At 50.4% G+C, this 12,500-nt stretch overlaps 2 protein-coding genes across 2 annotated transcripts in view; both read left to right on the top strand.

Annotated features, from left to right (window-relative positions):
• The window catches only part of acss1 (acyl-CoA synthetase short chain family member 1), an 18,277-nt gene extending 11,524 nt beyond the window's left edge, over positions 1-6,753 (top strand). Inside the window, exons 10-15 of the mRNA XM_056610142.1 lie at positions 2,334-2,446; positions 3,297-3,423; positions 4,043-4,170; positions 4,359-4,422; positions 5,596-5,714; positions 5,865-6,753. Of these exons, the coding sequence (XP_056466117.1) occupies positions 2,334-2,446; positions 3,297-3,423; positions 4,043-4,170; positions 4,359-4,422; positions 5,596-5,714; positions 5,865-6,095 (782 nt within the window). The 3' untranslated portion in view covers positions 6,096-6,753. The remainder of the gene's footprint in view (positions 1-2,333; positions 2,447-3,296; positions 3,424-4,042; positions 4,171-4,358; positions 4,423-5,595; positions 5,715-5,864) is intronic.
• A 1,721-nt stretch (positions 6,754-8,474) lies between these two features.
• Positions 8,475-12,415, top strand: LOC130405166 (gamma-synuclein-like). Its single transcript, XM_056610169.1, has 6 exons — positions 8,475-8,756; positions 10,019-10,060; positions 10,290-10,417; positions 10,866-10,892; positions 11,531-11,605; positions 11,954-12,415. Exons 1-5 carry the CDS (start codon positions 8,636-8,638, stop codon positions 11,582-11,584), a joined length of 372 nt encoding a protein of 123 aa, XP_056466144.1. The 5' UTR covers positions 8,475-8,635; the 3' UTR covers positions 11,585-11,605; positions 11,954-12,415.
• Positions 12,416-12,500: the final 85 nt, after the last annotated feature.

The raw sequence follows: 12,500 nt of genomic DNA, 5'->3' as shown, positions 1-12,500 counted from the left end.
ACAGTGTAGCCTGCTAATAAATCCAAGGAAAAAGTAGAACGCAAAACAATGAACAAAGAAAAAACAATGTAGGACGCCAAGAAAGACGGCAAACTTTTGTGCAACATTTTCTTCAATAAACAAAGCTTTCACAGTCGTCCAGAAATACCTTGCGGGAACTGTGTTGGTTTGATATTATCCCCCTGTCGCACAAAAGTGCAGATTCTGTCAACTGTGTAGCTCGAACTAGTTAGTACCTCTACATACCGCTTTCTACCCCAACGGAGGAGTAGGCCTACTGAGAGATGTGTGCGGCTAATCAAGGCTAAGTCCGGACCCCGCCCACTTTTGGCGGTGGAATCGCAAACCGTTCCGCACCTATTCATGCCGAACCGACACGCACCCGCCGGTGTAAACGCACCATTAGGTACGGTCTCACTAAGGTACGGTCCCACCAAGGTACGGTCTCACTCATTACATCCTGAGGGACATCACCTGTCACTCATTCACCTGTCACTCATCCACCTGTCACTCATTCACAGCATGTGTTGACTGAGCTGACCTGTAAACTGGCCCCTAAAGCCATAAACCATAAACCTCTGAACACCTGGCTCTATAACTTGCCAGGGCTGTGATTGGTCAGTGCATGTATGGGGAGCTACACTTTGGGGGAATAGAACCTGAAGCCTGTGATTGGTCAGTGGGCTGAGCTATACCTTGGGGGAATAGAACCTGAAGCCTGTGATTGGTCAATGGGCGGAGCCATACCGTGGGGGATTAGAACCTGAAGCCTGACTCCAGGTCTGTGTTTGTCAAACCAACACAGGTTTTGTTATTACTTCTGTTCTGAAGTGATAATAAAGTTGTTATCTTTCCGACCTTGTCCCTCTGGACCTCTGGTGTTGAAGTGATAAAGTGTTAAAGTGTTAGTGTTAAGATTGTTTAAATGTTAAAGTGTCAGGGCCCTATTTTAACGGTCTGAAACGCAAGTGAGAAGCGGCAAGCGCAAGTAGCTTTGTGGGCGGTTCTACGGCGATGTCGCTTATTTACCAGCGCGAACAATAAGACAGACTGACAGACAGACAGACAGACAGACAGACAGACAGACAGACAGACAGACAACAATAATCGATTCGGCGATGCATCGCAATGCGGGGCATGCACGATTCTGCATCGATGCGGCAACGTGCCCTTATCGATTATGTCGCTGTTCATTTTTAAGCCTCGAGTGGACAATAGAGTTGTGAAGTACATGCTAAGCGGCGGCGCTAGCTAGCAACAACAACAACACTAGCCTGATTTCCACCGGGGACGTAAGCGCTTGTGTTCCTAATATGCATGTGTCCCCCCGTTAATATACATTGCCCTGGACTGCATTATGCGTTACGTGTTTAGTTTACAGATGGACGCACACACGCGCGCCCGCATTCATTCATTCTTTTTAACACTCACTCGCGGTAAAACAATGTTTTCTCGAGATCAAATACTCATAAATCCTAAAAGTTATGGGCATGTACACGATGTCTGTGTCAAGAAAATATGTGTTTGCTTTACGGTGTTTGCAGATGCATTGATTTAAAAGTACAAATTATTACCGCTGTATCAGCTGTTCTTTCCCAAAAAAAAATCCAAGAATGTGTGGCTAGGTAGATGAGAGAGGCAAAGTGTATGCGCGAGGTGCACAAGCAACATTATGCATGCGCCCTTAAAATATCATCTTAACAACGCGCCACTGACTTTAAACCAGTTATGTCCTGGTTTGTGGCGCAAGTGGTTTCTGAAACTGCAAGATAGAACCAGGGAACGTTTGCGCCAGAACACGCCTCCTCCTTTCGCCGAGCCGCCCCTTGGGGCGCAAGATCATTCCCTAATTTCCTGACGCGTGGCGCAGGAGGGAAAAGAACGCTCTGTGACAGTTGCAAACTAGCAACGACACATGCGCCAGTGATTAAGTAAATTGGGCCGGATGCAAGATAGGGCCCTTAGTGTGGTTTGACCCACCACACCGCCCCCTAGTGGCCAGGCGGTTATTACAGCAGGTCGCACCCTGATGGTTCACTAAATATCACTGACCCTCCGGATGTTGACGAGGAGACCGTCTGTCGGTCTGCTAGTCTGTCTGTCAGTCTTTCTGTGTGTGTGTGTGTGTGTGTGTGTGTGTGTGTGTGTGTGTGTGTGTGTGTGTGTGTGTGTGTGTGTGTGTGTGTGTGTGTGTGTGTGTGACTTTTACAAACCTTTTACATTTAACACATTTTCTCTCCCCCCCTTCTCTTTCTCCCCCTCTCCCTCTCTCTCTCTCTCTCTCTCTCTCTCTCCCTCCTCTCCTCCCACCCTCCCCCCACTCCCCCCTCCAGAGACAGGAGGGGTGTGTATCGCCCCCCATCCCGCGGAGGACGGAGCCCCTATCGTCCCGGCAATGGCCATGAGGCCGTTCTACGGAGTGGAGCCCGTCTTGCTAGGAGATAAGGTGAGAGGTGACTAGGAGAGAGGATACTAGAAGACAGGAGACAAGATGAGAGGAGACAAGGTGAGAGGAGACTAGGAGACAGGAGACAAGGTGAGAGGAGACTAGGAGACAAGGGGACAGGATACAAGGAGACAAAAGGGCAGGAGACAAGGGGAGAGGAGACAAGGTGAGAGGAGACAAGGTGACACACGGACAATGGAGGCTTCATAGGATCCGGCACCTCCTATGAACTAACAGGTGAGTGGCAGTTTGTGAAGAGAAGGAATTGAGGAACCAGGAGTCCAGATCTGATCCCAGCTGCCCAGACACCCCCCATCAGCACACACCTGGTGCAGACCACCTGGGGCCTGGGGGCGGGGCCTGCTGTCTGTTAGCCCCACCTGGGGGCGGGGCCTGGTGTCTTTTAGACCCACCTGGGAGCGGGGCCGGTTTTTTTGTAGCACCACCTATGGGCGGGGCCAGGTGTTGGTTAGCCCCAACTGGGGGCGGGGCCTGGTGTTTGGTAGCCCAAACTGGGGGCGGGCAACCCCTCACCTTAACCCTAACCCTGGGGTACAAATAAAGTTACCTTACCTGATGTGAGTAACAGAGGGAGACATGGCCGGGCCTTCTGAGTCGGAGCCTTTGACCCTTGACCCTCCCCAAGGGGGTCAAGGAAATGGCCCATACCAACACAGGGCAGTCAGAGACACGGGATGTGTCCATTACACTATCTGCCTCACTCTATCACTATGTGTGTGTGTGTGTGTGTGTGTGTGTGTGTGTGTGTGTGTGTGTGTGTGTGTGTGTGTGTGTGTGTGTGTGTGTGTGTGTGTGTGTGTGTGTGTGTGTGTGTGTGTGTGGGCTCCAGGGGGAGTGTCTTCAGGGCCCTGGGGTCCGAGGTGCTCTGTGTATAAAGAAGGCGTGGCCCGGCCTCGCCCGCACCATCTACGGAGACCACCAGAGATACCTGGACGCCTACTTCAAACCCTACCCCGGTAGGTAACCACGTCCTCCACCTAGCTGGTGACCTGGTTAGAGACACAGTCCTCACCTAGCTGGTGACCTGGTTAGAGACACAGTCCTCCACCTAGCTGGTGACCTGGTTAGAGACACAGTCCTCCACCTAGCTGGTGACCTGGTTAGAGACACAGTCCTCACCTAGCTGGTGACCTGGTTAGAGACACAGTCCTCCACCTAGCTGGTGACCCGGTTAGAGACACAGTCCTCCACCTAGCTGGTGACCTGGTTAGAGACACAGTCCTCACCTAGCTGGTGACCCGGTTAGAGACACAGTCCTCCACCTAGCTGGTTACCTGATTAGAGACACAGTCCTCACCTAGCTGGTTAGAGACACAGTCCTCCACCTAGCTGGTTACCTGGTTAGAGACACAGTCCTCCACCTAGCTGGTTAGAGACACAGTCCTCCACCTAGCTGGTTACCTGGTTAGAGACACAGTCCTCCACCTAGCTGGTTACCTGGTTAGAGACACAGTCCTCCACCTAGCTGGGTAGGTGATACAATCATTAATGAAATATCTTTCTAGATCTATAGATATATTTGCATATATGTATCTTGTGATAGATGGTTCGTGTGTCTGACCTCTGACCTCTCAGGTCACTACTTCACGGGGGACGGGGCGTGGCGCTCTGAGGACGGCTTCTACCAGATCACCGGCCGCACCGACGACGTCATCAACATCAGCGGACACCGGCTGGGCACGGCGGAGATAGAGGACGCCCTGGTCAGACACGCACGCACACGCATACTCACTCTAGCTTGCGCACTAAACCACAAACAGACATACACAAACACATACACACACTAAACTAATGTGTGTGTGCGTGTGTGTGTGTGTGTGTGTGTGTGTGTGTGTGTGTGTGTGCATGTGTGTGTGTGTGTGTGTGTGTGTGTGTGTGTGTGTGTGTGCAGGACGAGCACCCAGCTGTTCCAGAGGCGGCGGTCATCGGCGTGCCACACATCATCAAAGGAGAAGGTGAGGAGGAGCTTTGTCCCTTCCCCAGGAGGACACACCTGGGGCCGGCCAGGTGTGTCCCTTCCCTAGGAGGACACACCTGGGGCCGGCCAGGTGTGTCCTTTCCCCAGGAGGACACACCTGGCGGCCCCCTCAGTAACTGGCTGACGAAGCATCATGCCTCTGCCGGTCTCACCAACGTGTAGTTTCAGACGTCCTCGTGCCCGTCCTTATGCATTCTTCTCCTTGATGAGAAAACAGGAAACTCTCTCCTCTGTAAACATTATCTGATTTGATCATTGACAATTGTAGCGTGGGGACTGACACCCCAAGGGTGTCAGCGAAAAGGCATAAACAACAAATGGCAGTTATAGAAACAGAATGCGAAAATATAATTTCCGCATTACATTCTCCATCAAAGCCGCTTGTTCTGACTGGTCCTGGTGACAGTTGTCTGCAGTCCGATGTTCTCTGCAGTCCGATGCTCTGCACTCTCCTGCCCCCTAGTGGTCGTGTGAAGGAATAGCAGTTGGAAAACGAGGAACAGTTGGAAAGATAAAGACTTTATTATCACTGAAAGAGAGGTAATAAGTCACCAGAAGACCAGCCCTGACTTGAACATGAGATAAGGGGCTCCACGCAGAGGGCTGTTAGTTGAGGCCTTAGTTGACTCTTAAGTGCCCTTGTTTGCCTCTGCCTTTGTCTGGTTGACTGGTTTCATACATGAGGGCGAGACATTACTTGTACTGCCTCTAAACCTCGTGTTCTCCCATACGAGGAGAAACAGTTTAAAGGTTAATGGAATCTGGCAACCTTATATATTGAATGATTAATGAAAACTCTACATATAGCTGTGCTAGGGGTAGCTGGTGTAGATGGGCTAGGTGGGGTTAGCAGGGGCTAGGTTGGGTTAGCTAGGGCTAGGTGGGGTTAGCATGGGCTAGGTAGGGTTAGCAGGGGCTAGGGGTAGGTGGGGTTAGCAAGGGCTAGGTAGGGGTAGCAGCAGCTAGGGCTAGGTGGGGTTAGCAGGGGCCAGGGCTAGGTAGGGTAAGCAGGGACTAGGTAAGGTAAGCTAGGGCTGGGTAAGGTTAGTAGGGGCTAGGTAGGGTTAGCAGGGGCTAGGTAGGGTTAGCTAGGGCTGGGGTGAGCAGGTGTTTCTTCCGTTCTGTTGACATGTGCCTCCTGCTGCTCCAGTGCCGTTCGCCTTCCTGGTTCTGAAGGACGGGGAACAGACACAGGAAGTCATCCTGAAGGAACTCAGACTCCTGGTGGCCACAAAGATCGCCAAGTACGCCATCCCCGACCACTTCCTGGTAAGATGAGGCCCCTCCCTCCCTCCCTCTCTCTCTCTTTTTCTTTCTCCCGCTGTCTCTCTCTCTCCCACACAGCAAATGGCGCTCTTGACCCTGACCTGCGACCCCGTGACTGGCAACCCCGTGACCCCTGACCTCCTGTGTCCCCAGGTGGTGAAGCGGCTCCCTAAGACGCGCTCGGGGAAGATCATGCGGCGCATCCTGCGGACGGTGGCGGTGGGCGGGGCCACGGAGCCGGGGGGCGGGGCCACAGAGCCGGGGGGCCAGGCCGGGGCGCTGGGGGACACGTCCACGCTGGACGACCCCTCCGTTGTCACGGAGATCATTGCCGCCCACGCCCGCTACATGGAGGAACAGAAGAAGAAGAAGAAGAGCTCCTGAGCAGGGCGAGAGAGAGAGAGAGAGAGAGAGAGAGAGAGAGAGAGAGAGAGAGCCGTAGCCGGTTGGTTCGCTCTCTGCTCTCTGCTCTGCAGACATGGACTGAATCAAGTTATGAATGAGTGATTGATTATAGAATTTTAATATTTTTCCGAGGGCTGGAAGGATTTATTTTGTTTAGCAGCGTGACCCAGCGACCTCGATGTGTCTCACAGGCCGCTGGTCCTCTGATGACGTCACACATTCCACTGATGAGCAGCTATGATGTCAAAGTCATCACAAACATAACCTCTATCACAACACACCAAAGTTGACCACGCAAACGCACACACGCAGTCAAACATGAACACACCCACACAAACATGAACTCACGCACCCACACATGACCACACACACACAAATATGAACACACTCATGCACACATGAACCCACAAAGACATACATGAACACACACACGCACACTTACACATATACACTCACACTCCGATGTGCCTTTATGACATGTTTTATCACATGTTTTATGAAATATTTCTACCGCATAATGATGGTTGATTGGTCCAGTTGGCTTTAAATGCAATTATTTATAATTATAGAACAGTAACATTTCCTATCACAAACACATTTCTGATTCTACATTAATAATCTAAATAAATGATATTCAAACCTGCAGGCTTTCAATGTATTTTCTCAAGTCAACCATCCATCGTTTAAGAACTAGAAAATAGTTATTGATCCAAATAATCAGTCAGTAATTGTTGTAATTGATCAAATAATAAACCTATGTATAGACTTCCAGTAAAGCATTTGAATGCCGGTGACAGGGAGACAAACACGGCCATGTCCTAACCCATCAGCAACAGGCAGGGCCCGCCCTTCCCCCTGAGGGTCTGATTTAGACTCAGGAGGAGGAGTTACTACTGCTGGTCGACGCCAGGGGGCGGTGTTACTGCCTGTCGACCCCAGGCGGCGGTATTTCTCCTGGTCTACCCCAGGGGGCGGTGTTACTGCTGGACAACAGGGGGCGTGTTACTGCTGGTCACCAGGTGGCGTGTTACTGCTGGTCGACGCCAGGGGGCGTGTTACTGATGGTCGACGCCAGCGGGTGGGGTGAATTAGGGCACACAAGGAGGTTTTTTGTTTGACGCACCATATAAAAACCATAAATTATGAAGACAACTTTCTGCAAGCAATGCAGATCTGTCTTCAGTTGCATGTCTCAAAAGAAAAAATTGCAACTTAATAACGCCCTTATAGAGCATACTAATGTTAAAACAATGCTCTTCTTGGCTTGCTTTGGGCAGTTGTCTGATTGTCATTAGAAGGTTTTGAACCTGAAGGCTATTAGCATGTGTGTGCTACATTACACAGGGCGGTGGGGAGAGGCCTTAGCATTCCCACTCACGGATGGACCCGGTGGTTTTCCCATGATGCATTGCCATAATGAACCCTGGGGTTAGGGTGAGGGCCAGGGTGGCAGGTGTCTGTCTCCACCCTGGCTGTCTGCACAGTCTGCAGCTGGAGACGTGCTGCAGTGGTCAGTGTGGTCCACTTTTCAGTCACTTAATATTTTACAATGCGTCAATATCAATGAATACGATTTCCTGCGGTCGTTCCATGAGTTCAACCTATGAGTGTGCGTGTGTGTGAGTGTGTGCGTGTGTGTGTGTGTGTGCGTCTGTGTGAGTGTGTGCGTGTGTGAGTGTGTGTGCGTGTGTGAGTGTGTGTGTATGTGTGTGTGTGCGTGTGTGTGAGTGTGTGCGTGTGTGTGTGTGTGGGGGGGGTTGTCAGGAAGCATTCTGCCATCGATCTGGTAAATGAAACAGAGCCAGAAATAGATGGGCGTCAACCGCGAGGCCGACGCCCCAAAAGCAACCCAAGCACGGGGCGGTGCTTAAAGAGGAGGGAGGAGGAGGGTGCGTGTGTGTGTGTGTGTGCGTGCGTGTGTGTGTGTGTGTGTGTGTGTGTGTGTGTGTGAGTTTCAGCTGAGTCAGAGCAGATTGAGAGACAGAAAGCACTCTCATCTCCTCCTCCCGTCACCTTTAGTCCACCCTCTAGTGTGTGTTTGTGTGCGTGCCTCTCTTTCTCCTCTTCTCTACATCTTCTCCCTTCTCCCATAACTCTCTCTCTCTCCCCCTCCCTCCCTCCCTCCCTCCCCCTCTCTCTCTCTCTCCCCCTCCCTCCCTCCCTCCCTCCCCCTCTCTCTCTCTCTCCCCCTCCCTCCCCCTCTTTCTCTCTCTCACTCTCTCTCTCTGTCTCCCCCTCCTCTCTCTCTCTCTCTCCCTCTCTCTCCCTCCTCCTCCCCCCTCTCTCTCTCTCCCTCTCTCTCCCTCCCTTTAAAAGCAGGCCCACAGAGGTCTCTACCACACAGTCCTCTCCTCTGTGAGACCGTCCAGACCTGAACCAGAACCAGACCCTGAACTAGAGCAGCAGCAGCCCCAAGCTCCGGAGCGGCCAGGACCAGGACCATCGAACCCAGGACCCAGGAGGGACAAGTACTAAGACCAGAACCCCCCAGAGACCAGAGACCAGAGACCCCCAGAGAGATGGACTCGTTCAGGAAGGGTTTCTCCGCGGCAAAAGACGGCGTCTCCGCGGCCGCCGAGAAAACCAAGACGGGCGTGGGAGAGGCAGCGAGCAAGACCCGGGACGGGGTCCTGTTTGTAGGTAAGAGAGAGAGAGGGGGGGGGAGGGGAGAGAGGGGGAGAGGGAGAGAGGTCATGATGATTCCTATGATGCATTGCCACAATGAACCCTGGTGTTAGGGTTAGGGCCAGGGTGGCAGCCGTCTGTCTCCACCCTGTCTGTCTGCACCGTCTGCAGGCGGAGACATGCTGCAGTGGTCAGTGTGCTCCAGGGTTGGGGGTTCAAATCCCTCCACATACAAAATGTTTTTTCTTACTTTTCTGTAACTTAATATTTTACAATACGTCCATTTCAACGAATACTGTTTCATGCGGTCTTTCCATGAGTTAAAGCTATGAGTTTGTGTGTGTGTGTGTGTGTGTGCTTGTATGCGTGTGTGTGTGTGTGTGTGTGTGTGTGTGTGTGTGTGTGTGTGTGTGTGTGTGTGTGTGTGTGTGTGTGTGTGTGTGTGTGTGTGTGTGTGTGTGTGTCTGTGTGTGTGTGTGTCTGTGTGTGTGTGTTTCATGCGGTCGAGAGAGGGATATAGAGAGAGAGGGAGAGGGAGAGGGAGAGAAAGAGAGAGAGGGAGAGGGAGAGAAAGAGAGAGAGAGAGAGAGAGAGAGAGAGAGAGAGAGAGAGAGAGAGAGAGAGGAAGCTACAATGAGAGGTTTGAACATAATTCCTGATACATAATTGATATCAAAGAGATCAGGTAGAATATTATTGATCCAGACGGGAAATCAGGACAGATGATGCATCAAGAGAGATATAATAGGAGGAGAGGGGGAGGGATGGAGGGAGGGAGGGGGAGAGGGAGGGGAGGGAGGGAGGGAGGGAGGGAGGGAGGGAGGGAGGGAGGGGGAGTATAGCACTCGGCCCGGTCCCATCACACCAGAGTGCTCCATTACACACTCTGCTGTTGTCCGCTGTGTGTTTTTGTGTGGTGTGTGTATGTGTGTGTTTTTTTTTGTGTGTGTGTGTGTGTGTGTTTGTGTGTGTGTGTGTGTGTGTGTGTGTGTGTGTGTGTGTGTGTGTGTGTGTGTGTGTGTGTGTGTGTGTGTGTGTGTGTCTGTTTGTGTGTGTGTGTGTTATTATATAATGCACACACACAGCATGTATGTATTATGCATATTATCATACCATATTTAATAATAAGTTTGCTGTGTTGTAGAGACGGAAAGGTAGACTGATAGACAGGTCACAGGTAGAAAGGCGGCAGGTAGCAGGTAGACAGGCATTAGGTAGAAAGGTAGCAGGTAGACAGGCAGCAGGCAGACAGGTAAAGGTGTGCTCTTCTCTTCCAGGGAACAAGACCAAGGACAGCTTGGCGTCTAGCGTAAACACAGGTACACCTGCCAGGTGTCCCCACGCCTGCTCCTGATTGGCTGACGACCAGGGGATGAACGCACTCACACATTCATAGATCCATATATGTTAGTTTGTTATATGTACGTTGCGTTGTAACGGACATCATTGTGTATTGTCGTGTACATTGTTGTGTTGTTGTGTACATTGTCGTGTTGGTGTCTACATCGTTGTGTGTTGTTGTGTACATCGTTGTGCTCCTCTGTCCAGTGGCCCAGAAGAGCACCGAGCAGGCTAACCTGGTGGCCGACTCGGCCGTCTCAGGAGCCAATGAGGTGGCTCAGGCCACGGTGGACGGGGTGGAGCAGGCCGCACTGGCTAGCGGATTGGTCAAGCCCGTGAGTGACAGCTCTCGCTGACAAATCAAACCAACCTGACCGGTCCAGATACACACCATGAACATGAACACAACATCTGGTTCTATGCTAGCTGTCTAGCTGTACCTGGAGCTATGCTAGCTGTTTAGCTATAGCGGGTTCTATGCTAGCTGTCTAGCTATACCTGGAGCTATGCTAGCTGTTTAGCTATAGCGGGTTCTATGCTAGCTGTCTAGCTGTACCTGGAGCTATGCTAGCTGTTTAGCTATAGCGGGTTCTATGCTAGCTGTCTAGCTATACCTGGAGCTATGCTAGCTGTTTAGCTATAGCGAGTTCTATGCTAGCTGTCTAGCTATACGGGTCACTTGTTCTTTACAGGTATATGCTGTATTCAACTGTACCGTGTTGTGCTGTTTTCTTTAATATTTGTTTCCTTTTGTACAACTCGCTGGTGATTGGCCGGAATCAGGGGGAGGAGGGACCAGTGGCTGATGAGGTGCCTGATTGGTTGGGGAAGGGGACTGACAGCATGGCATGATGGAGACCACATTCACTGCCTTTAAGGAACCAAATAACTCTGTAGCTCTCTAACCCGATCAATATGAACTCATATTACAACCTCAACTCATATTAGATCCTCACTTTAGATCTATTTCATTAGAACCTTGTATTAGAGACACAAAACAACTAACTAACTCCTCTACTGTCACCTTAAAACAACTAACTCCTCCTCTACTGTCACCTTAAAACTACTAATTCCTCCTCTACTGTCACCTTAAAACTACTAACTCCTCCGCTACTTTCACATTAAAACTACTAACTCCTCCTCTAATGTCAAACAACTAACTCCTCCTCTACTGTCTCCTTAAAACTACTAACTCCTCCGCTACTGTCACCTTAAAACTACTAACTCCTCCTCTACTGTCAAAACAACTAACCCCTCCATTGCCCAAACCACTAACTCCTCCCTGTTCTCCTCAAGAGGCTTTACACCAAACGTACCCGCCTACTGTATTCACCCATATCTCTGGAATAGAGCTGTTTCTAACCCTGTGACTGTCTGTCTGTCTGTCTGTCTGTCTGTCTGTCTGTCTGTCTGTCTGTCTGTCTGTCTGTCTGTCTGTCTGTCTGTAGGCTGATGCTCCCAAGGTGGAGGGAGAAGCCGAACCAGTCCAGACCGCCTCCTAGGGGTCATTAACACCACCACTGGTACACCTCCACCTGTCCTCACCTCCACCTCTACACCTCAAAATCTACACCTCCAACTTAACACCTCCACCTGTCCTCAACTCCACCTCTACACATCCACCTCTACACCTCCAGCTGTCCTCATTAGAGGGGATTCATTAGCACGACACTATGTCTTACTAAAGCATTTGAACATGAAAAACATTAATTCATTCCAATAATAACTATTGTTAAAGATAATCAATGAATTAGCAATAGTGCGTTTGTCTCTCTCTCTCTCTCTCTCTCTCTCTCTCTCTCTCTCTCTCTCTCTCTCTCTCTCTCTCTCTCTCTCTCTCTCTCTCTCTCTCTCTCTCTCTCTATCATCAGTGACTTCCTGGCTCTTGAGGAACCAGCAGGACGGGAGGAGCAGCTGACCTTTGACTTCTTCCGCCCCGCCAGTTACCCCATAATAACCCTGCTGTGATTAGCTTAATCAGTGTTTGTTTCCATGGTTACCTAGCCTAATATGTTTTATTTAATGTCTCTCATGTATAATTCTCTAGCTAAGATTCAGTGTCCATGTTGACGCTTTCTGTTGCCACAGTAACAAATTAAAGACCAATTATTCAAGCCAAGCCACACCCCCTTAAGCCACACCCGATGTCACTCAAGAGGGCCTGAAGAAATGCAGTAAAGCTTTAACACAAACACGCCCATCCATACACGCACACATACCCTACACAGAAAGCCCACACACACATGTACACACAGAAACACTAATACAATTAAAATATCTTCCTGTTGTTGGTCCACGCAGACTCTCAAAAATAAAACTTATTTTATCCAAACACTAAACGTTTGACTCGTATTTCTTAAAACGTGTTTGACACAAGATGACACTAGATTGCTCTGGGATCAACTACTCTGCACTTAA

Source organism: Gadus chalcogrammus, chromosome 15, assembly GCF_026213295.1.
Source record: "Gadus chalcogrammus isolate NIFS_2021 chromosome 15, NIFS_Gcha_1.0, whole genome shotgun sequence".
In the NCBI taxonomy this organism is placed as follows: Eukaryota; Metazoa; Chordata; class Actinopteri; order Gadiformes; family Gadidae; genus Gadus; species Gadus chalcogrammus.
Note: the sequence above shows the minus strand (reverse complement) of the source record. Positions and strands in the feature narration are given on the sequence as shown.

Coding starts and splice junctions, on each gene's coding strand:
- LOC130405166 (XM_056610169.1), top strand. CDS start 8,636: ATGGACTCGTTCAGGAAGGGTTTCTCCGCGGCAAAAGACGGCGTCTCC. Junction 10,418..10,865: donor CTAGCGGATTGGTCAAGCCC/GTGAGTGACAGC, acceptor GGCCGGAATCAG/GGGGAGGAGGGACCAGTGGC. Junction 10,893..11,530: donor AGGGACCAGTGGCTGATGAG/GTGCCTGATTGG, acceptor GTCTGTCTGTAG/GCTGATGCTCCCAAGGTGGA.